Here is a 24,840-nt window from a genome sequence, read left to right as displayed (position 1 = left end):
ATTATTATTACAGGTGTGACGATGCATACATTTGAAAGAAAGTAAGGTCCGCACACTGGACTGAGCTTAAGTATTTATTTTCTCACCACAGAGACATGACGTTTCGAGCCTCACGGCTCTTCATCAGACAATGAACATCACAAACAAACACCTACTTATACCTGACAATGCTGTGTCACATGACCAGACACAGCTGGTGCTCATAACACCGTCAATCAATATTTAAAGATGTAAACATACACAGATGTCCATCATAGTAAATGCAGTAGATGCATAAATTAGGCCTGAGGCCACATTAACCCATTTGGTACTGAGGTACCGATTCTAAATCCTGAAGGTTGTGGTCAGTGGTGCTCAAAAGGAGCCCCAGAATTATCTGTATTTGACCCCCATCTGAAAATATGTTGTTCCAGGGACCTCCCAGAAGCAAAGATTTGAGTAAAAAAAAACGTTCACTGTGACAGAATATATATTCACAAGATTTGCGCCACATTGTCACGACTTTTCCCCCAAAAAATAGCAGATCTACATACATGCTCATAGCGCGGCATGAGCCATGGTGCCGCGCTATGAGCTTGTAGATCTGCTATTTTTCAATAGCCAACGTACAATATAACGCTTAAAAACACCAACAGGGGTTCCCCGTTCCTGAATGGGGTTAAAAGTGACACTTGTTGTTGAAGACCATGAACTCCTCCTCCATGTCATTGTCACTGCCATTGTCACTGTCATTACTTCACCACATTACTCACATACATCACCCTGTACCCGAGCTGTGCGTGTGACATCAGTGGCTTGCTCAAAGCCACCTGGATGGCGGTGGATTCCAGGGTACTCGCCTTCTCAGCAACATTTGGGACGGCCCCAAATGCTGAATGGTCGGACCTAGAGAGCTGCCCTGGGGTCAACTCGGAGGCCCCCGGGTTGTCCCAGGTTCATATCTGTCGATAGAATATGCATTATGTGAAATATGTCAAATTGCAGAAAGATGGTATAAGACAGACAGGCAGACGATTATAAACAGACCAGTGGTTCTCAAATTGGGGACCAGGGACCCGCTGGGTTCCTTGACGGCGTTCCAAATGGACCCTAGGGGTGCTCCGATCCCAATCACTTTCATTTTTTGTATTTTTTTTTAACCATCGCCCGATACAGATCGGTGGAAGTAGAACGTTTTCATAATATCCAAAAGTATTATGTCAAAACCCACGTCTAAACTGTCCCTGTGTAGGAATGGGGAGAATGTTTAGGCCTGTCACAAAGATGCAAAAGCGATATTATACTATATCTGATTGACTTTTATACCACCTTAAATGGTATAAAAGATCGGTTTCTTCAGATCGGGTGAATTGCCGATCACCGATTTTGAGTGAAAATCGACCGATTTAAATCGGTGGCCGATAGATCGGAGCACCTCACACGTCTGTAACTCTTAGCGTACACACATGGAACCAAAAATGTAAGTTCCATGTGTATAGTTGTGGGTGTTATGAGTTATGAGAATCACTGGTATAAGTATTTGATTGTTCTGAGCTAACGTCTTATAGAATAGACAGGGTGACTACAATAAACACAGTATAGTTGAGCCTGAATTATTTGCTTAATCGTATAGTCTTGTCCCGTACCGAAAATACCTGATCTACAAGCAGGCCCGGTGTGAGCTTATGTAGATGGTCTACGTTTTTTAGGAAGGGACACCGGCGTACAGCAAAGTATAATTTAAGCTTTATTTAAAGCCCTAAAGTTCAAACTGAATTGGCCTACAATGATAAATACAGTCAAATAGGATTGCTCTTGTCCTCGGCTGTAGTATACATCTACGAAATGATGTATTATTTTAGTTTTAACCTGAATACATAAGTCTGTATTTCTTTGTAGGCCATACCAGAAGAGCATTGCCTCTTCCCTATTAACAGAATTGTTCTTTAATTATTTTATTTTATTTTTTTATTATTATTTATTTTTTATGATTATTTGTTTTATATATACAAAAAAAAAAGAATTGTTCTTTATTCATTTCATTTATTTTTTGCATGAGTCCCTTTTGTTGATGTGTCTTTGTGTTCAATTGAAGATGAATAACCAAGGTTTGGACCCCCCCACCGTTCCACCTGTCAGTCCGGGAGAGGTTTTCAAGGTACATCGATAAGGGGGAAACCCCCCCCAAAAAAAAACCTACAAATGAATCGAATGGGGAAAATGGCCTAACACACAAAACAAATCAAGATTCTACTTTCCTGCTCTCTTCTTCTGCTGTTATTAATGTGGTCAGCGCTGATTTGAAATGTGCGACTAAATTCAAACCAGGATGGCGAAGAATTTGAACGTCACTGAATGCATTTACCTCATTGTCTCTCTCTCTAACATCCACATTCAAGTGTGTATGTGTGTGTGTGTATATATATATATATATATATATATATATATATATATATATATATATATATATATATATACTGAACAGGAATCTGATGTTTATAAGACATGACATTATGTTCTACCAATATTCTACTTAAGTTTGCACATCAAATTCATAGCAATGATTAGATAATCAAGAACATATACAATTCATATAGCAGGCAATAATTATCAGAATAAATGCAAATTTCATCATAAATATAAAATGGTTCTAAAGGTCCCAGCACACAGAATGCGTTTTTCGGATTTTTAGCTGCGTTTCTCCATCGGATTTCCGAAAAACGCTATATTTGCTAGGTGTGCGTGTGCCAGTCTGCTATGGCATTAATTGATGAGAAAAACAAACAAGTTAAAGGACAACTTTAGTTTTTTTCAACCAAGGTTTATTTTTTAGGTTGTTATTAGAGAAAGATGAGGGTTAATTTTTCTTCATTTGCTGCTTTCTTTCGTTTTAGGGATTTTAGCTGTTTTTGACAGGGGGGCGGGGGCATTCGAACAAGGGGCTACAAAATGTTATAGCGATTTTTTTTTTTAATTATTTACTATAGTCCTACTAGACCCCAAGAAATTACATCTGGCCACAAAAGATCCCAGGATCTACTGAATGTGTCAAACTGACATATTGAGCCTATGACACACAGTGTGGCTTCCCCCCCAGTAGGCTACCTTCACATGCAGTAGATCTTATGATCTTTTGTGGCTAGATGTAATTTCCTGGGGTCTATTAGTAAATAATATTTTGTAAAAAAAAAAATACATATTTAGCCCCATGCTCGAATGCCCCCGCCCCCCTGTCAAAAACAGCTAAAATCCCTAAAACGAAAGAAAGCAGCAAATTGAAAAAAAAATTTACACTCATCTTTTGCTTTCTCTAATAACAACCTAAAACATGAGCATTGGTTGAAAAAAACTAAAGTTGTCCTTTAAATTAAGAAGGCACAAGATGTCTGCCCGACAGGATACGATAACAATGCTGTAGCGGTACATAATATACAGTTGGGTGCCACCGATATCGTCCCTTATCATTTGACCCATTTAGGCCTGACCTCAAAATTTGTAAAAAATCCTTCTAAATCCTCCAGTTTTCTGAAATAAATATTTTCACGATTTTTCAAAAATAGCAGACCTACAAGCTCGTAGCGCGCCACTCGGTGGCGCGCTACGAGCTTGTAGATCTGCTATTTTTCAATAGCTAAATTATAACATAATGTTTAAAACACCAAAAGGGGTTCCCGCCCCAAAAATGGGTTAACTGTCCTTTTGCGCAGATCACGCAAACCTCAGCAAAAAGAAAAGGACAATATCGATGGCCTCCAACTGTATATTTAAACTCAGTGACTTATTTCCCATCCTGGTTGTGAGAGTGCACACATTTCTACTTGGGCTTTGCTTCAGTCTCCATGGGCCTGGGTCTCTGCAGCTCTGCATGGTCAGCCCTTGACCAAACGAACGTCTAGTCTGCTCTTCTCTCTCATGCACAGTATAGGAGGACGTCGTACCCTAAAGGGTCTCATCCGGAATGGATCTAAAATGGTCGCCGTGCTACCTCGAAATACACGTTGCTGTCGGAAAAAAACCTTGTAAATGGACACCCTACTTGATCATACTACAGCCTCACTCAAACGTTAGCCTGGGCACCATTTCATTTAGGTATATGATCCTGTCGGGAGCGGATGATGATAGTCGACAGGCAGGAACAACAGGCGGCAACTTCCTTTTCCCTCAAACCGATTTTTCTCAATAAAAGCTACAGGCTACGAGAGCTTTTATTGTTTTGAGGGAAAAGGAAGTTGCCGCCTGTTGTTCCTGCCTGTCGCCTACAAAACAATACTACAACATGACGTAACGATATATCATCCGCTCCCGACCGGATCATACGGACTTTTGAAACAGACCAGGCTTTCCTCCGAGGTGGTGGAAAGCCTGGTGAGGCGAGGTTACTCGAACATAGAAGAGCCGCAGCGCGACGTGTTTTGAGCGTGTTTTGATGCTTTTGAATTTTAATCCTGAAAAGTAAACAGTTCTGGAAATACGAGGGTTCCACCCGACACCAACACAAGATTGACTTTGTATGGCTTTGAAGGCTGCTTCGAATAGGGTTGCTTTGCCTTGTCAATTTCAAACTAAAGACACACAGGAGGATATCCATGACCCCCGCGCCCACCCACTTTGATAACGGATAGAATTATTGGTTGAAATTGGTTATTTAAAGATGGAACATTGTCATCGTACAGTAGTTTTTTCATTTTGTTTTACTGTAGTTTAATGAACGTGTTAACAACTATGGGTGTGCAAAGGAGAACTACCATATTGTGTTTGTTTGTTTACCAGTCCTGGGAGATGTTTTCACGCATACTGTAGCCTACACACACACACACACCAATTCATTGTAGTCACGTGTCAAAGATGTCGTCACAATGCATTTTACACATAGAGCCGGTTAAGACCACGTTCTTACAGAGACCCAATAGTCGTGCTTGGTGACAATGGCAAAAACAAACTTCTGTTTTAACGGATTCAGGCTCTGGGTGGGCAGCCTGCTCTGTGTTGGGTTGGGGAGGGAGGGGGGAGAGAGAGAGAGAGAGGGAGAGAGAGAGAGAGAGAGAGGGAGAGAGAGAGAGAGAGAGAGAGAGGGAGAGGGAGAGAGAGGGAGAGGGAGAGGGAGAGAGAGAGAGAGACGTTGAGGTATCTGGTCTCTACATAGTTGCTACATGCAGTTAGTCACTCAGTTTAACCCATTTACTCCTGACGTCGAAAAAAAAAAAACGTTTGCTCTGAAAGAATATTATATTCAAAGATTTGTGACGCATTTTTACGATTTTTCAAAAAATAGCAGACCTACAAGCTCGTAGCGCGCCACTCGGTGGCACGCTATGAGCTTGTAGATCTGCTATTTTTCAATAGCTAAAGTATAACATAATGCTTAGTTAAAACACCAACAGGGGTTCCAGACTTCCCGTCCAGAATGGGTTAAGAGCTATTGTCACGAGTGTTCCAACAGAACTCGGGGATGGACAGAAAATGAGTGTTATTAAGCTCAATATGGGACGTTTAATTACAAGTGTACATGTTGGAGCTTGGGGTCGACCTTGCTACTACTGTACATGTTCTGGCTATAATTTGACTGTACACAGTACTGCAACATCCTGAATGTCAACTTAAAGGTATATTCAGTGATTTGACTTAATTCAAATATCACTTATTTTTTCTGGATAATCCTCCCTACTATAGAGTGTGCTGACCATATAAGGAAATCCTCCCTGTCCCCAGTGAGCCCCTGGGGTCAAAAAACCCAAGTTTCAGTTTTGGTGGCGGGTGGCAAAACCTTCATCCAATCAGGATGAGAGGGGCCTTCCTCCAATCATGATCGAGTGGGGGCGGGCCTTGGTGCACATGCTGTTGGCCTGTTGCACTTCCCCCCCACTGTAGAGCGTGCATGTGCACATTTTGTTACCGGGGCGGACTGGGTGGTTTTCCAAATCACCCAAATCACTGAATGCTCCTTTAACTGTGCGCGTGTACAGTGCCATCTCGGAGGTAAATTGACATAGAATGACACAGAAATGGGGTAGCTTTCTTCTTCCCTATCATTCATCGCTCATCTCATGCTGTGGCTTATACTCTTCACGTCTCCTTTGAGCCTGATTTCATACTCTTTGTCACGCAACGGGGCCGAGAACAGGAGGTTTACAAGATCGCAGCGCCTTTTGCGAGCTTCTAGGTCTGCTGTTCTTGCCGCTCCCGCGCGTTGACGAGCATACATTTGGCTTTTACACAGGACCATGCATGTCCACTGTTCTTCTCACGACTATTCCAAGCTAATAGTGTTCTGTGTCATGCATTGGCTACTACAGTGGTTCAAGCACTGCAATGTGAGCACACAACAACATCCCAGCTGTGCAGCAGACGGTTAGCTGTGCCCTCCTGTTACAATGGGCTATGTGCACACACGCCAGGTGTTACCGATGATACTAATGATTCTGATCAAACGGACACAGTCAGGGTGCCATATTGTCTATGTCGGGTCACTGGAAACACTCAAGTGTCCTTGATTGGGTTCCAAATGGCCCCCGTACTGGCTGTGTACAAATGGAACCAAATGGACCCCTAAGGATCCATTTGGTTCCATTTGTACACTCAGAGTTATGGGGTTCCTTGAAATAATGTTTTTTGAGAACCACCCGCACGGCACAACAAACGGAACTTAATTAGTATAATCGGGAACACCTGTGGAGGAAGTATGGAAGCGACCCAGAAGTAGGAAGAGTTATTCTCTGTGCATATAGGCCATTGGGTACAGTGTTGGCGTTTGATTAAAGCTTTTTAGCTAGTGTACTATAGTATACTGCACATGCCGTCTTCACTGAGAGCGGCCATTACCATGATAATGTGTGCTGTTGTGACGCTCAACGTATTGTGTCGACGTCGCAGCCACATTAATCGTAAAGAAGTTCCTCTCAAGTGTTGTGAAGATGCATGTTGAAAGGGCATCGTGCTGGCTAGGGCTGGGCATTTAACCGAAAATATATCGAAAACAACATTAGCAATAACCCACTTACTGTTGTTTCAGGCTAATTTGATTTTTTTTTTATTATTATTATAAACTCGGCAACAAAAGTTCGGAAACTTAACTTTGGTCCATTATTTCTCCACTTTAATAATACCAATTGGTATTATATTTTATATCATTTTAATCGTTGATTAGTCACCTTTACAACGAGGTATAGATTGTAAGGATCGGGCATTCCTGGAATGAGCAACACAGCTAAACGTGTGGGTAGCGCCCCCAAAACATTTGCCAAAATGGTTGGTATTCAACCCTTGCTTTGAGTTGCTTAGTGGATTGGACGATTGCACTCTCCCACAGTAATAAGGACAAAAACCACACATATTGGCCATTTTTACACTTTATTAATTTTACACTCGGTGTTATGGATCTCAGTTGGTGGAAGATCCAAACGCAGCCGCAACAGCTTGGCACCTTCTCAACCTAGCCACATTCCGCAGCCATCATGGTTTTGTTGGTCACTCAACATGCACGCCCAAGCTGATTCCACAAGTGTTCAATTGGGTCGAGGTCTGGACTCACGGCAGGCCATTCCATCCTCTCCACTCCCAGATTCCTCCATGTGATGACCCTGGCTCTTTGGGGGCGAGCGTTGTCATCCTGGAGGATGGCATTAGGTCCCCATGCATATTCTGAAGATATGGGATCGACACTGGCTCCAGAATCTCATCCCGATATCTCACTGCATTTGAGATTGCCTTCAATCATGACATGTTCTGTCTTGCCTGTGAGAGAGATACCGCCCAATACCAAGTGTTGTAGCTGCCTATAGAGATCCACACGCTACCTACCGAGTGTGTAAAAATAGCCAATATGTGTTTTTTCGTATTGCTGTGGGGGAGTGCAATCATCCAATCCACTAAGCAACCCAAAGCAAGGGTGAATACCAGCCATTTGCCAGTTTAGCAAATGTTTTGGAGTCGCTTACCCACGTGTTCAGCTGTGTTGCTCATTCCACCGATCCTTACAAGCTATAACTCGTTGTAAAGGAACAAATCCTTGTAAATCAACGATTAAAATGATATAAAATAAGTGCATACAGTATTATTATAGTGGAGAAATTATGGACGTTTCCACACTTTTGTTGCCGAGTTATATGAAACGGCATATACCATTATATATTTTTTATATATAATGAACAGTGGCGGTGTACAAAGAAATTGCCAAAATGTGCGCATCTTCTAACCCAAAATGCCGTGCGCTTGCAGATCTGCTATTTTTCCGTATTTATACACAATAAATAAATAAAATATTGATTACAATAATAACTAAACACATTGATCGTAATCAAGGCAATGATGAGACATAATTGTGCTATTGATTTGAAGCCCTCATGCTCCTGGCAGCTGAACGACCCTCTTGGCTGTATCCTAGCAATCACTACTGGCAGTTTGCAGGTGTGGGAAAGAAGCCAGCCGGTTCTGTACTCGTCAGTCTCTGCACTGGCTATAAATGGAAAACTAAAAGAGATAAAACGGTAGAAGTGAATAGTTCTGGTATAGGTACAGTTGGGTGCCACCGATATTGTCCCTTATCATTTGACCCATTTAGGCCTGACCTCAAAATTAAAAAAAAAATCCTTCTAAATCCTCCAGTTTTCTGAAATAAATATTTTCACAATTTTTCAAAAATAGCAGACCTACAAGCTCGTAGCGCTGCTATTTTTCAATAGCTAAATTATAACAATGTTTAAAACACCAAAAGGGGTTCCCGCCCAAAATGGGTTAACTGTCCTTTTGCGCAGATCACGCAAACCTCAGCAAAAAGAAAAAAGGACAATATCGATGGCCTCCAACTGTAGCAGCACATTGCTCTACTAGGTCAGGTCCATGTGTTTCACAGAACACTATTGTCTACTATCTACTCGGTAACATCATCTGTGTACCACTGACCTCCTTCTCTTGGCTCTTGAGAGCGTCAAATGAAACCAAATGGACCCGTACGGGTCCATTTGGTTTCATGTTACTCTCTCAAGAGTCTGTCCTTCAGCGTCGGCTTCTATACGAACAAAACCAAATGTTAAAGGTGGTGTCAGTGATTCGGTTTTGGTTAAAACAAAAATGGTTAAAGGGACACTTCGCCCTTTTTGCGAAAAAAAATATATGTTAATGAAATATTATGTTAAACACCTTCCTGGGGATCTTTGTGTGTGTAATATGTGGGTTTTAGATTTTGTTAGATATTTTAGCAGTGAGCCCAGTGTCTCTGATGTCATCGACACTGGGCTTACTCACTTCCTGGACTACATGTTGTCTCAGCAAGACAGCCCTCACCCTATCCACAATTGGAGGAGCAGTGCACCAACGCATTCTGGGAATTGTAGTCCAGGAAGGAAGTACGTGAGCCCATAAGTGTCGATGACATCAGAGACACTGGGCTCACTGCTACAATCTAAAATATCTAAAACCACATATTACACACATAAAGACCCCCAGGAAAGGGTTCTAAATCTTCTAAACGTCATTAACATATTTGTTTGCAAAAAGGGTGAAGTTTCCCGTTAAAGTTCTATACCCTGAGTACACATTGCTAGAGTGTTCAGCAACAGGGCTCTCCCTGTCAATCCAGCTCTTTTAGTAAACAGAAAAGACATGGTACTGGTGTGGTGGGATACTCATTTAATCATCCAAGTGTACCAGATTTGCAGTGGGCTCTATGCATACAGAATAACTCTTCCTACTCCCGGGGCCCTTCCCTACTTCCTTCACAGGTGTTACTGATGATACAAATTAAGGCTCTGTTCCATTTAGTGTGCAGTGGTTCTCAATTTATTTATTTTTAATATTTTTCCAACTTAATTTCAAGTACCCCCCCCCCCCCCCCCCCCCCCCCCCAAATGGAACCAAATGGACCTTACGCATTTGGTTCCATTTGTGTACACTCAGAGTTAAGCCCTATTCATAGTTCATATTTAGGTGAAGAAGTGACCACCGCTTCTGATGGAGCACTGAAGGCTCATTCATGGTCTGGATTTGTGGTGGTGAGGTGACCACCGGAGCTGAAATAACGTTGAGCGGTGGTGAGTAAAAACAGAGAGAAGGGCTGGGGCGGTGGTTTGCCCTTCACCGCGGCTCAGTGACGTCATGTTGTACTTCGGTGGTCTACTCACCACCGGAAATCCAGACTATGAATAACGCTATAGTCTATCACGGTCTGTCAGCTCATCACCGAAAACTGGACTATGAATAGGCCTTTAAATGGTAAATGGTGCATTTATATAGCGCCTTTATCCAAGGCGCTTTACATAGATTGTGCATTACATTCACACACACATTCATACACCGATGGCGACGGAAACCATGCAAGGCACCAACCAGCACATCAGGAGCAAGGGTTCAGTGTCTTGCTCAAGGACACTTCGACACTAACTCTGGGAGAGCCCGGGTTCGAACTGGCAACCTTGCGGTTACCATCCGGCCACTCTACCCCTGAGCCACCGCCGCCCCACACACCTTTACACACCCGTACGGGGCCATTTGGAACCCTGATTATGTTTGACCAGAATGGAACCGAGCCTTAATTAGTATCATCGGTAACACCTGTGAAGGAAGTAAGGAAGGGGCCCAAGTTCTTTCCAAAACGGCGTGTGTGCAGCTGTGCACATAGAGCCCATTGTCACTTCAGGAGGCAGAGAACTCATGCAGGATAAAAGACAAACAAGTGCAATTGGCATTTGTTTATTCTGAATCCTGAATGAGTTCTAGCTCTCTCACGATTGCATAGAATAGTTGTCCCGCAAACCTGGAAATGTATTTCCGTTTTACTTTAGAGCTGGAGAGACCCCCGTTACTGAACAAACACTTTAGAAACAATGATTACTATGAGAATGTAGAGCTATTTAACAGTTGTACATTAAAGGACCACTTCACCACTTTTCAACCTTTTCGATCTTCAGATAGTTGGTCCTCACTAATGTTCATGATAAAATACCACCATTTCTTTCTACTCGGCCTGTCTCTCATAGGAGGGCTGTGGGCAGTTCAGTGACATCATCGTTAGGCAGATTTTTTTTTAAACCATATTTTTTTTGTTTAAAGCTATTTTGATTTGTTTTATCGTGAGAACGATGGCTTCCATTTTCGGGAATATAAAGCCTGCCGTTTCTATTAGCTTGGATTCCCCCATCGATGATGTCACTGGCGAGGACCAATTACACGATGATAGGTTGAAAAGTGGGTGAAGTGGTGCTTTAAAAAAATTTAATAAATCACTTGCACCACCTTTAAATCCCCCAAACCCCCCACCACCACCCACTTCATATCAATTGACTCTGTGAAACCCCCTCCCCCCCTCTCTGTGCCAAAAAGTTCCTCGAGGAGTCAGAAATGGAGCTGTTGTCTGTCACCATGGACGAGCCGTCCCGTCACTGTCACCTCCATCCCACCCACCATCACTCTCCTCACCTCCATGACTTCCCATCATCCGCCATAAGCGAGGGCCTCTACCAGCCTGTGTTCAGTGCCCCCGCCACGCCCGCCGCCGCCCTCTCACCAGCAGCGCTTCCCTTCCAGCAGCACGACGACATGCGCCGCGACGAGCTCTCCACGTCTTCCTCGGAGGACTCGGACAAGGAGGACGAGTTTGAGCGCGAGAGGCCGCCCAGCAGCTACGCCCGCAGGACCATGTGAGTCGCGTGGGTCTTAAACACATTTAGGCCTGAACATCGGAATTTTAAAAAAAAAGTCTTCTCGATCCTGACAGTTTTCTGAAATACCTATGTTTCTATATCAGTGGTGCTCAATTTTTCATGTCAATATTTCATGCCGACCCCCATTTGAAAATATGTTGTTCCAGGAACCCCCCCCCACAGAAGCAAAGATTTGAGTTTAAAACGTTTGCTGTGAAAGAATATATATTCAAAGATTTGCGCCACGTTTTCACGATTTTTTAAAAATAGCTAAAAGTATAACATAATGCTATAAACACCAAAAGGGGTTCCCGCCCAGAATGGCTTAAACATTATGCTGTGCAGTTTGTTGGTGCAGTCCGCTTGTTAGTGCAGTCCATGTTAAACTAACTATATACGCTATAGCCTGCAAAGTATTCCTTTTCGGGGTTTATGATCCGGGGCGGGAGCAGATGGAAATTTTTCGTCATGTTGTCATGTCACTGATTTGTAGTCGACCCCAAGCCCGGAATCGGAAGTACCCAAAAGAATTCCCGCGATCATAATTTTAGGGCCTACCCAATAAAGTGACTACAACCATGACGTAAATTACCATAGGCTTTTCTCCGAGGTGGAAAGCCAGGTGACGTGAGGTTAACTATACACTAGTAGTTGTATGATATTTTAATAGTTCTACTGCGTAACCCGCGTTCCCCGCTATTTAATCCATGTGTCGGTGCTGCGTAATACGCTAAACCCGCTATTTATTTAATGTGTTTAATTCGCCGTTTTTTTAATAATTAAAAAGAAAGAGCGGATTTGTCGCGGACCTGGTGACGAGGCCGTCACGTTATGATGACGAAATGACGTTTATTCATCTCTCTTGTTGTTTTGATTCTTATAGGAATACAATATATAGACGAAAAGGGAAGATTGTATGGAAATAACAAACGATGGAGCTAGAGGAAAAAAATTAAAAAATCACCCGCTTTTTACACACGTTAGTCTCTCGAGACAGACTGTCGACTCACGTCAACTATTAAAGGGCGCAGTTTTTTTCCCCACTTTGTTTTGCCATTGGGTTCCCATATTGTACACGTCTGACCCACCAGTTTTGGAGATATGGTTTATAGAGTAATGTCTTGCAGAAAACAGCGAGTTGAGAAAACAGGCTTGAAAGGCTCACTTCTGTGGTCTCTATAACATTACACCTAGCTACACCTACCTAGACACTTCTGTCAGAGTCTGTCTGTGCTATTAACTCATTTTGGATTGAAAAAAAAGAAAAAAAAGTTGTTCTCCTCTGGTGAAAAGCTGGAGGTTGCGCAATGGCAGGCTCTGTCAAATCTGGTCACATTTGTTTCACGTTTTCCCTCCTCCGACAGCCAAGCGTCCCACAGCAGGAAGGCGTCGGGTTTCTCGGCGGTCAGCCAGCTGTTCAGCGAGCGCTGGCCCAGCGGCGGAGGCGGGGGAGGAGGAGGCGGGCCGTCCAGCCGCAGCTTCATGAGCCCCCCCACCGAGAGGAACATCGACTTCGAGCTGGACGTGCGCGTGGAGATCGACAGCGGCAAGTGTGTCCTGCACCCCACCACCCAGCAGGCCGAACACGAGGACGTGGCCCTCAGGAGGTATACACACCCCAACACTATGGCGGTTCCTCTCCTCACGCTTCCGTCGGGGGTCGAGGAACCCCAAAAGTTCTTCCAGTCGCCACGACCTGATTTCTAGCCATTTGGATTCCCATAGAAGCCTTAGCGCGTCGGGTTTACCGAAAAGTGTCGCATCTGCAAGCTCACGGCACCGTTGTGAGCTTGTAGATTGGCTATTTTTGGTCATTAGTTATTTATAAGATGGAATATGGAGTATTGTAATATGGAGAATTTGAAGTGATCAAACTAGCTTTCACTAAGTTTGATCACTCTCTCAACGCGTCAAACTAGCAAGTTTGATCACTCTCTCAGCTGTGAGCTTGTAGATCGGCTATTTTCAGCGTAGTGTAAAATGACTTATACTAGATCTCTTCTCCACTAGTCCCATCCTAACATTTTAGTCTAGTTTTTATTTGTTGACGAAATTGTCATCACTGCTTAGTTTTTATGTAGTTTTTGTCAGTGAAAAAAGGTAATCGACGAACATTTTTCGCCATTGTATTAGTCGACAAACACATCTCTCTGTTTTTTACTAAAACGGTGGTCAACTCTTCACCGAAAACTGGACTATGAATAGTCCTTGAGAGTGTACAAATGGAACCAAATTGGATGCATACGGGTCCATTTGGTTCCATTTGTAGCAGTTATAGGGGTTATAAGCAGTGGTGGAAAGTACATTTACTTAAGTTCTGTACTTAAGTGCAATTTTGAGGTATACTTGAGTATTACCAATTGCCAATACTTTTGCTTCTACTCCGCTATATCTCGGATCCAAATATTGTACTTTTACTCCACTACATTTATTTCAAAACTTTAGTTACTAGTTACTTTGTAGATTTTCATTATTATTATAAAACATACACTAACCACTTCAGCCCTAGGCCTATATATATATTTTAGCCATTTGAAAATAGCCGTTCCACAAGCTCCACAATGTGTCGCGATGCAGATCTGCTATTTTCCTAAGTTTTTAATTATACATTTGAAAATGTATACGTATAACATGGGGTCATCTTAAAATCGTTTCATGTAAGCGTTGTGGTCCAAAAATAAACAAGCTGTCTCGGCGTTATTGTCAGGGAGGTGTCTCTGTATCGTTTGCAACAGTCAGTCACTCATATATGATACAGTCTGTTTCTAGCGAAAATGTGACTAATTCTGTAGCAGTAACAATAGCGTTTTCTCTCAGTCGGTTGATTCTTCATAATATGAAGAATCAACTGACTGAGAGAAATAAACATCCCGGCCGTTTCACGCATATGGATATATTCTATCCATATGAGCGAAACGGCCGGGATGACATGTTTATTTTTCAAACACAGTTCTTATATGAGGCGATCTAAAATCCCCCTATGGGGATTACGATGCAAATAAAAAGTACCCGTGGATTTGCGCCCCCTCTACCGATATTGAGGTCAGACTTCGGTGCTCTATATAGTGTCCAATAATATTCCACAGTCCCGACAACAACGATAGCGGGGAACTGGGGCACGCGGGCGCGGCCATTGTCCCTCATAGACTTTGCATTGCGCCTCAACTTTCCCTGTGTGACTGATTTTTATTAATTTTTTCGTCACGTAATCCAAACGCGTGACGTATCCTACTGTGTCCGCTGGAAACCATGTATCTCTTGAAAGTGATAAAAAAAAAACAGTGAATTAAACAATGAAATCAAAAGTCGGGGATGTCGTGATCCGCAGTCAAACTGTTGAGCACATTTTTTTAAGCCAATACTTTTGTACAAGGGCGGCTGTGGCTCAGGTCGTCCAATGATCCCTGGGTCGGCGGTTCGAATCCCGGCTCCTCCTGTCCACATGTCGAAGTGTCCTTGGGCAAGACACTGAACCCTACATTGCCTCCAATGAGTCGGTCGGTGTGAGCTCGCCACCATTGGTGTGTGAATGTGGGAAGTGAGGACGCTGGCGTCGACCGCTCGCCGCTTCGCCTCCCAATGTATGAATGAACGAAGCATGGAAAAGCGCTATGAAAATGCAATTCATTATTACATTAGTAAATGTTGAATTCCGGACTTTTACTCGTAACAGAGTATGTTGATACTTTTACTTGAGTAAAACACGAGTACTTTTCCCACCTGCCTGGTTATATAAGGTTTGAGAGCCACTGTCGTGGGGAAAGCAATGAATCATCTCTCTCTCTCTCTCTCTCTCTCTCTCCATCTCTCCCTCTCTTTCTCTCTCTCTCTCTCTCCCTCTCTCTATCTCCATCTCTCCCTCTCCCTCTCTCTCTCTATCTCCATCTCTCTATCTCTCCCTCTCTCTATCTCCATCTCTCCCTCCCCCTCCCTCTCTCTCTCTCTCTCTCTCTCCGTCTCCCTCTCTCTCTCTCCCTCTCTCTCTCCCTCCCTCTCTCTCTCTCTCCCTCTCTCTCTCCCTCTCTCTCTCTCTCTCCGTCTCTCTCTCCCTCTCTCCCTCTCTCTCTCTCTCTGGTTGTTCCGTTCCGTGGAGGAGCTGTGACCGCAGCCTCCGGAGTCTGGACCAGGACTCTCCCCCCAAGAAGAAGAAGCTGCAGCCCGCCTACACCTCCACCACGCACCTCCTGGCCGGGAAGAAGGTCCCGTCCTCGCTGCAGACCAAGTCCAACGACCAGGAGACCACCGTCTTCTACATCCCCGGAGTAGACGTGAAGGTCAGCTCACCTCGTCCACATGCGCTGCAGCCCGCTGCACGGTTCCTATAGCCTTTTGCCCCCTATTTTTTTCAAAATAGTAAAAAAATAAAATAAATAAATAAATGTAACAAAACGTCATATGCCATCATGCAAATTCCAGCTTCAAACTGAACAACCAATAAATATGTCAATTTGAAGCTATGATTTCCTGCTTTCATATGACGTGAAAAAACAAAAATTCTAAAATATCCAATGGCAGTCAAATTTGGTCACATCATTGGGGTGGGTTTAATTTCTTTATCGTTGCGTAACTTAGCATAACAATTAGTTTGAATCGCTTTATCCATATTTTATACTTTGGCTGTTCAGGAGATAGCAGATCATACAAAGTGAAAAGTCTGATTGTTTTAGATTTTTTCATTATTTATTTATTTTCGTACACAAACCTTCCCTGCTGGGGGTCCCTGGCTCAAAAAGACTGGTTTAGGGTTCTTTTTTTTTATTTTTGTTTTTTACAATATGTGACCCGTTTTTAACACTCCCCTCGCCCAGGACGAAGTTCTTTGTCCTTTCTATTAGTAACGCCCGGCGCCCAGGACGAAGTCTTGTCCGAAGTTTATTGATATGAGAACGGATCGCATGGCTCCACAGCCTGGGAGTGGTTGCACCACTCAAAAAAATATCCTGTGTTAGACAAGACTCCGCGGTCCAGTCTCTAGTCGCGATAGATTTATTCTTGTCTCCCGTTGTTGTCGATCGATCGAGTGGTGTGGCTATTGTTAGCTGCTACACACACATCAACAACAACTTCTGGTCCGTCCGGAAAAGGGGTCCGTGTTTATAATTTGTTTTGCATTTTTGTTTATTCGTTTCATTTTCAAAATAAGGATGCCATGTTCAAAGTAGATGAACGCAACTTAGGATTTTGTGCAACATTAATTCAAAACATTCAACATTAGATAATTGACACTGGGTGGAAAAAAATGGGTTACACAATCGTAGGATAACAAAAAAACAACAACCTTAAAACCGGGAAAGCATTTGTGATATACAAAATTAATCTTTCAATATATATTTTGAAAGCATACAGTTTTAACTTTTGAATATGTCAAAACCTTTGAGAACCCACTGTAGGATTTTGAAGACATTTAGTAGAATCGACCTCAGGTCTTAATGGGTTAAATTTGGGACTGCCTCCAAACAGTCAGGACGTTACTGTGATCTCACACACACACGCGCGTGTGCACGCACGCGCACACACACACACACACAATTTGTGATTTGGCCGGCTTCACCTGTACAGCAGTGTTGTTTTTGGCAGCAAATTTTGATTTTAGTTTTAGTCGTAGTCTCTTGAATAGTTTGCATTTAGTTTTAGTCACATTTTAGTCACCTGGAATGTCTTAGTGTTAGTCTAGTTTTAGTCGACTAAATATCATAGGATTTTAGTCGACTAAATCTGCAGTAGATTTAGTCGACTAAAATGTGTTTTTAAAAATAGCCGATCTACAAACTCATATCGCGTTGTGAGCTTGTAGATCTGCTATCTTCAGCATGCAACCAAGCGTAAAATGACTTATACTGGATCTCTTGTCCACTAGTCCCTTCCTAACGTATAGTCGAAGTTGTTATTTGTTGACTAAATTGTCAGTATATTTAGTCTTAGTTTTAGTCAGCGTAGTTTAGTTTCCATTGAGTTTTCGTTGGCGAAAAAAGGTAGTCGACGGACAATTTTCGTCATAGTTTTAGTCGACAAAATCAACACTGATGTACAGTGTACACGTCGCAGGGTGAGCCGCGGAGGACTTTATACTGCCATTACTGTTGGTCTAATAATAATAATGATGTCTTGCATGCTCATAATGTACAATTTAAATAATAATAATGAATTTTTTAATAATAATTATTGTGGCTCAGGAGGTAGAGCAGGTCGTCCAATGATCCCTGGGTCAGCGGTTCGAATCCCGGCTCCTCCTGTCCACACGTCGAAGTGTCCTTGGGCAAGACACTGAACCCTACATTGCCTCCAATGAGTCGGTCGGTGTGAGCTCGCCACCATTGGTGTGTGAATGTGGGAAGTGAGGACGCTGGCGTCGACTGTTCGCCGCTTCACCTCCCAATGTATGAATGAATGAACCATTGTAAAGCGCTTTGAGCACTTGGAAAAGCGCTATAAAAATGCAATTCATTATTATTACAATTTAAATAATGATACATTGATCAGCTTTACAGTTTCCCTCCTTGCATGTTTTTGAACTTGGAGGCTGCCCTGCCCGTCCCGATCACGATTGGCTGAGTATTGTGTCTTATTGTGTTTTCCCCAGGTTATGGGGGAGAAGAGGGTGAGTGGGTTCAGTCTTTAGGGGGTGACGGAGAGCCTTTTTCTGTCCTACTTCTTCTTCTTTTGTTCTTCGTAACAACGTCTGATTGTACCAATGCCGTTAATGTTTTGGACTGTGTGTGTGTGTGTGTACGATTGTACGTGATCGGTACCGATGACAAATGATGAAAACCGAATCTCCGTTGAGCTTCTGGGATGCCGAATGCGTCATTACTAAGTGGAAATGTGACCGCCAGGTCAACTTTAAATCGAGTAAGGGGGGGGGGCGATCACACCAAGGTACAGGCGAAAACGCTTAAAAAAAAAGAAAAAAAGGCGAAATAATTGTATTGAGTCCAACATCTACCCCATTAAAACAGTGATATAAGGACTGGTGAGACTCTTTGAATATATATTCAAAGAGCGAACGTTTTTAACTCAAATCTTTGCTTCTGGGCTCCCTCCCTGGAACAACATATTTTGAGATTGGGGTCCGCGGCCAAATACAGATAATTCTGGGGCTCCTTGACATGAAATAGTGTGAGAACGACTGACATAGAAACGTGGGTTTTTCAGAAAACTGTCAGGATTTAGAAGACATTTTGTAGAATCGTTCCCAGGTCTAAATGGGTTAAGTGAAAGTATCAATACTGCAATATAGAAATAAGTAAAAGTGCGTAATTCAAAAAGTACAAAAGTGTTGGTGTCATTAAAGTATGCATGTCATTAAAGTACCAAAAGTGCAACGTACTCTATGCACAATATCCTATTGTAAGTTTTCAAATGTATAAAAAATATTATACAAAATATTATGCAAGCTCACAATGCGTTGCATTGTGAGCTTGCACATAGGCGAAAAAACAAAAAAATGGCGTTTGCTGCTGGTGACTCGGTGTGATCGGCCCCTGATGATGGCTTCCTGCTTCTTCTGTGACGTGGGAACCAGACGGCGTCGTGTTTATCCTGCTGGAGGCCCCCAGGGACGTGGACGCATACTAGACTACTAGACTACCCGTCTGAAAAAAACAACTGCCCTTTCCAGACCAGTCAGTGGCCTTGTGGTTAGAGTGTCCGCCCTGAAACTGGGAGGTCGGGGTTCGATCCCCGGCCGGGTCATACCAAAGTCTGTAAAAATGGGACCCAATGCCTCCCTGCTTGGCACTCAGCATCAATGGGTTGGACTGGGGGGGGGGGGGTCAAATCAACTAATCAAATGATTCCCGAGCGCGGCACAGCTGCAGCTCACCGCTCCAAGAGATGGGTCAAATGCGGAGAACAAATTTCACTGCGGTAACGTGTGTGACAAATCGTACGACTTTGACTTTGACTTTGAATGCATGCATTTCCATGCCATTCCGGAAGGCCGCGTTCAGGAGAATTGCTTTTTTTTCCCCTTCCCCCGAAGTCTCCTGAACTTGGAACGCAGCATTTTGCGTTGAACAAATTTGTTTAGGAATCCATGTCGTTACACACACCGCATCTCCAGTGGATAAAGAGTGCTGGGTTGCGACCCGAATCTGCTATTTTCGCTATTTTTGTCCAAAAGTGCCCTCTCTAACACTCTCTGCACGTCCCTGCCGTGTCCCTGGCTGGAACAGCAGAATAACACATGGCGCCGCACGGTGATTCAGTAGCATCTGTAGTTTTTTTTTTTTTTTTTCCACCTGGACCCTGATGGGGAACTCCTATTATTCTGTTATTAACACGTTCTGTTAGTGGCACTTTACTTCTCAGTATAACTCCTCTGCTTACACGTCTATATAGGCCACTGTTTCTCAATAAGGTTCCCCTTGGGACCCCCCCCCCCCCCCCATTTACAATTTAGGCATTTAGCAGACGCTCTTAATCCAGAGCGACTTACATTAATCAATAACAAAAACAAATAACAAAAGCATGGCATACATCACATATATAAAGTTATCATGACTCGAGCGTAAACTAAGAACGTAACAGTGGAGTATCTATGTAAACTATACATACTATACTATATTATATATTATACATGTGTTCTATAAAGTTCCATAAAAATGCAATTCTAGTGCTGTCTACGTAACAAGCTATAAGTCTGTTTAAGTGTTATATACCAAAACTAAATTTCAACCATTCAAAAAGACTGACTAAAAGCTAAAAAAATCTAAATGTGCTGTCCAAAATCACCGCTGCATCCTCCTCTCTCTCTCCTCAGCTGCACTACAACTCCAAGACCCTGAAGACGGAGTCTCCCAACGCGTCGATGCGCAGCTCCTCGCTGCCCCGGACCCTCTCCAAAGAGTCCAAGCTGTATGGTATGAAAGACCTGCACCACCCCATACCTCCTCCTCCTCCTCCTTCTCCTCCCTATGCCGCCCACTGCAAGACTAACTCACTGCTCCCTCCCCTGCCCCCACCTCCACCGGCAGGTATACACCTGCATGCTCTTGTGTGTGTGTGTGTGTGTGTGTGTGTGTGTGTGTGTGTGTGTGTGTGTGTGTGTGTGTGTGTGTGTGTGTGCGTGTGCGTGCGCGCGTGTGCGTGCGTGACCTCTACATCACGCTTGAATCGGTGTTGTTTTTGACAGGCAGATTTTAGTTTTAGTCCTAGTCTCTTGAATAGTTTTCATTTAGTTTAGTTTAGTCACCTGGAATGTTTTAGTGTTAGTCTAGTTTTAGTCGACTAAATCTACAGTTGATTTAGTCGAACAAAATATGTTTTGGCGGGCCTTGATGCCGTCGTAACGACTGTTTTTTTCACTTGCTGAAAATAGACGATCTACAAGCCGCGACGCGTTGTGAGCTTGTCCACCACCAGTCCCTTTAACATCTTAGTCTAGTTCTTATCTGTTGACAAAATTGTCAATATACTTAGTCTCGGTTTTAGTCATCGTAGCTTAGTTTTCATGTAGTTTCCATTTAGTTTTCGTCAGTGAAACCTACGAACATTTTTCGTCTTAGTTTTAGTGGACAACACTGGATGGGACGTAATGTATGCTTGTGCCATGACTTGGTGGCGGTGTGTGTCCCCCTGCAGCCAAGGGGAAGGGCAGTGGAGGGGTGAAGACGGCCAAGCTGTATGCCTGGGTGGCCCTGCAGACCCTGCCCGAGGAAATGGTCATCAGTCCATGTTTACTGGACTTCCTGGAGAAAGCCTTGGAGACCATCCCCATCACCCCCGTGGAGAGGAACTACACGAGTCAGTGGCCTTGTTTTTATCCCAGGGGGTGTCCACACACGTATTATGTACTTATATTGTAAACATGTATGTACCTTAGGATCGACTACTTAAAGCTGCTATAAGCAATAATATGTAAAAAATGTAATGACCTTTTCTTTTCTTTTTTGGTATTCAGGCAGCCAGCAATGGGTAGAACGCTCCCAGAATAAATGTAGTCTCTGTGACACATCTAGGGGCCGCAATCTGCATTCAAAGATGTTCCTAGAAGCAGACAGGCAAATCGACCAATGACAAAGCTTCTAGGAACATCTTAGAATGCCGATTGCGGCCCCTAGATGTATCACAGACTAATTATTTTGGGGAGCGTTCTACCTCATTGCTGGCTGTCTGAAACCCCCCCCCACATATTATTGCTTATACAGTTGGAGGCCATCGATATTGTCCTTTTCTTTTTGCTGAGGTTTGCGTGATCTGCGCATAAACCCCTTTTGGTGTTTTAAACATTATGTTATAATTTAGCTATTGAAAAATAGCAGATCTACAAGCTCATAGCGCGCCACCGAGTGGCGCGCTACGAGCTTGTAGGTCTGCTATTTTTGAAAAACCGTGAAAATATTTATTTCAGAAAACTGGAGGATTTAGAAGGATTTTAAAAAATGTTGAGGTCAGGCCTAAATGGGTCAAATGATAAAGGACAATATCGGTGGCACCCAACTGTAGCAGCTAGAAATATAAATCCTACATCATCAAGAATGGTGGTCACTTATTGGCCAAGGGTTCCCACCGACATACATATGCCGAGTTGCTCAGACACATTTCTCCGTTCATTGTCAATGGCATTTTTAATGTTTGTTCAGACAACACAAACATTAAAGCTGTGTATAGGAGGCGCTAGCGCCCCTCAAAAACCAAAACTCGGGTAACTCGGGTTTAGCTGAGAAAGACCTATGGCTAAACCGGACGCGTTTTCGGATTTGTAGCAGTGTTTTTCCGTCGGTTTTCCGAAAAACGTGTCCAGTGTGCAACCACCTTAAGACTCGGGGGAAACTTGTGTTTGGCAGTCATTTATTTTTGGGAGATTAGTCAAATAGAAGCCATTCATCTGTACTGTAAAAAAAGAAAAAAAAAGTCAGCCATTTATGTTTCTGTGATGTTTTTTCATGTGAATGCGCACGTGAACGTCCATGTGTGTTTCTTGTTGCAGCGGTGACGTCCCAAGAGGAGGACATGGGACACTTTGACCCCGTGGACCCTCTGGAGGAGTCGGCCACCTCCCTGGTGTCCTCCTCCACCTCCGCCTACTCCTCCTTCCCTGTGGACGTGGTGGTCTACGTCAGAGTCCAGGTACTGTGTGGACGTGGTGGTCGGCCATCGGTGTGTGAATGTGTGAATGTAATGCACAATCTGTGTAAAGCGCCTTTCTGAAAATATTTATTTCAGAAAACTGGAGGATTTAGAAGATGTTTTTTTTTTTAATTTCGAGGTCAGGCCTAAATGGGTTTTAAATACCTAATGAATGTCTCCTGTGTCCTCCAGCCGTCCCAGATCCGCTTCAGCTGTCTGCCCATGTCCAGGGTGGAGTGTATGCTCAAACTGCCCTCCCTCGACCTCGTCTTCTCCTCCAACCGAGGAGAGCTGGAAATGCCCACGGGAAGCTACCCCATGGACGCAACGCACCCGCCATCCAGCACCCCGCCAGCCCACAGCGTCCCCAAGCCACCCTCCAGCAAAGGTATTTTTGACCTATTCAGTATTTTAGCTGTGACGTGAGCGCCCTATCCTGAGATACTTCCGGGTCCTACTTTTGTGTCGCTTTTGTGTCCCCATAGAGTTATACTGTGACGCTCCGTCGGACTAAATCTGAGACGAAAACAACCACGAAAGTCTCATTTTACCGCTTTCCTCGCAACAACAAAGCTGCGCTGCTCTCCCAAATCTGGCTGACAGGCCGTCTGCCCCACACGGAATACTATCGCCATTTTATTTCATTGTGTCAACTAAATCCTCATTAATACAAACTAGATTCAACATACTCAAGCCTGCAAACATTCTAAATATGCCCCCGAAATATTTTACTGAGCAAATGGACTGTTACCACCTTCAATAATAATGATAATAATAGTCTTTATTGTCTCCACATCATACTTTTTTTTTGTCATGGAAACTTGTACAAAACATTAATAATTCTACTCGAGTTGGAAGCATTAAGACCCATTTTAACCCTCAATGGGTTCCTTTCTGAAAAATAACGTCATTGTAAAAAGAGTTTAGATATTATATTTACAATGAGATGCGGACGGGAGCTGGTGCCACTTGGACCCGGACGTAACGTAGCACTACAAAATGACGTCGGACTTAAATACTGAATACACAGGTTTAATGATTGTCTTTAGTTCAATGTTTCGTAAACGCCATTGACGATGAAGGGGAAAATGTACGTCATGACGTGCCATTTACGTCATATTGTCTCTTTATTGTTAATGGTATGGTCACATATATAACCTCCCTATTATGAAAATTGCCCAACATATGCAAGTTAGCATCTGGCAGTTTCTAAATGCTGGGGGGGGACCCATACTCGACATTTCTAACACAACACTTTAGGGTACTCAAAATGGCCGGCTTCACGTTCTGGCAAGTGGACTAAACCTGATTTATACTTGGTCAAGTATAGCCACTCTGCAAGCTGACAACGCATTGCGATCTTGTAGATCGGCCATTTCCGGCGTGGGCCTGCACCAACAACGCGCGACTACAAGTACAAATCCGCCTTAACCATTTTGGGCGGGAACCCTTTTTGGTGTTAGCATTATGTTATGCTTCAGCTATTGAAAAATAGCAGATCTACAAGCTCATAGCGCGCCACCAAGTGGCGCGCTACGAGCTTGTAGGTCTGCTATTTTTTGAAAAATCGAAGAACCACTGACATAGAAACATGGCTTTTTCAGAAAACTGTCAGGATGTAGAAGACATTTTTTAGAATCTGATCTCAGGTCAAAATGGGTTTAACCTCGTTTACCGCGTCAAACTGTGCTTTGTCTGCGTTTCGGTTGGCTCCATCCATTTTACTCTGCCGAGCGTTTTTTAACCCCAGCCCCTCCCCCTCTCCCTCCCTCCCCCTCCCTCTCCCAATCCAATCCAGCGTCTCCACTCTTAGGCAGTCCTCTGGGGCGGAGCCGCCACAGCAGCAGCCAATCGGACCTCACGGGACCTCCCGCCAGCTCGTCGGGCCTCAGCTTCACCGCCTGCATGTCGGACTTCTCCCTCTACGTCTTCCACCCGTACGGAGCCGGCAAGCAGCAGTCTGCCGTCACGGGGCTTCCCCCCGGCCCGGGACCGCTAGGTAAGCAGCAGTCTGCCGTCACGGGGCTTCCCCCCGGCACGGGACCGCTAGGTAAGCAGCAGTCTGCCGTCACGGGGCTTCCCCCCCCGGCCCGGGACCGCTAGGTAAGCAGCAGTCTGCCGTCACGGGGCTTCCCCCCGGCCCCGGGGCCGCTAGGTA

General features: G+C 43.8%; 1 protein-coding gene across 1 annotated transcript in view; it reads left to right on the top strand.

Annotated features, from left to right (window-relative positions):
• The window catches only part of kiaa1109 (KIAA1109), a 196,760-nt gene that overhangs the window by 143,592 nt on the left and 28,328 nt on the right, over positions 1-24,840 (top strand). Inside the window, 9 exon segments of the mRNA XM_079528812.1 lie at positions 2,075-2,137; positions 11,293-11,609; positions 12,977-13,219; positions 15,709-15,886; positions 20,374-20,587; positions 21,195-21,356; positions 22,543-22,682; positions 22,875-23,070; positions 24,481-24,681. Coding sequence (XP_079384938.1) covers positions 2,075-2,137; positions 11,293-11,609; positions 12,977-13,219; positions 15,709-15,886; positions 20,374-20,587; positions 21,195-21,356; positions 22,543-22,682; positions 22,875-23,070; positions 24,481-24,681 — 1,714 coding nt within the window.

Source organism: Electrona antarctica (genome assembly GCF_951216825.1).
Source record: "Electrona antarctica genome assembly, chromosome: 18".
Lineage (NCBI taxonomy): Eukaryota > Metazoa > Chordata > Actinopteri > Myctophiformes > Myctophidae > Electrona > Electrona antarctica.
The sequence above is the reverse complement of the archived record's forward strand: the minus strand, read 5'-3'. Positions and strand labels throughout refer to the sequence as shown.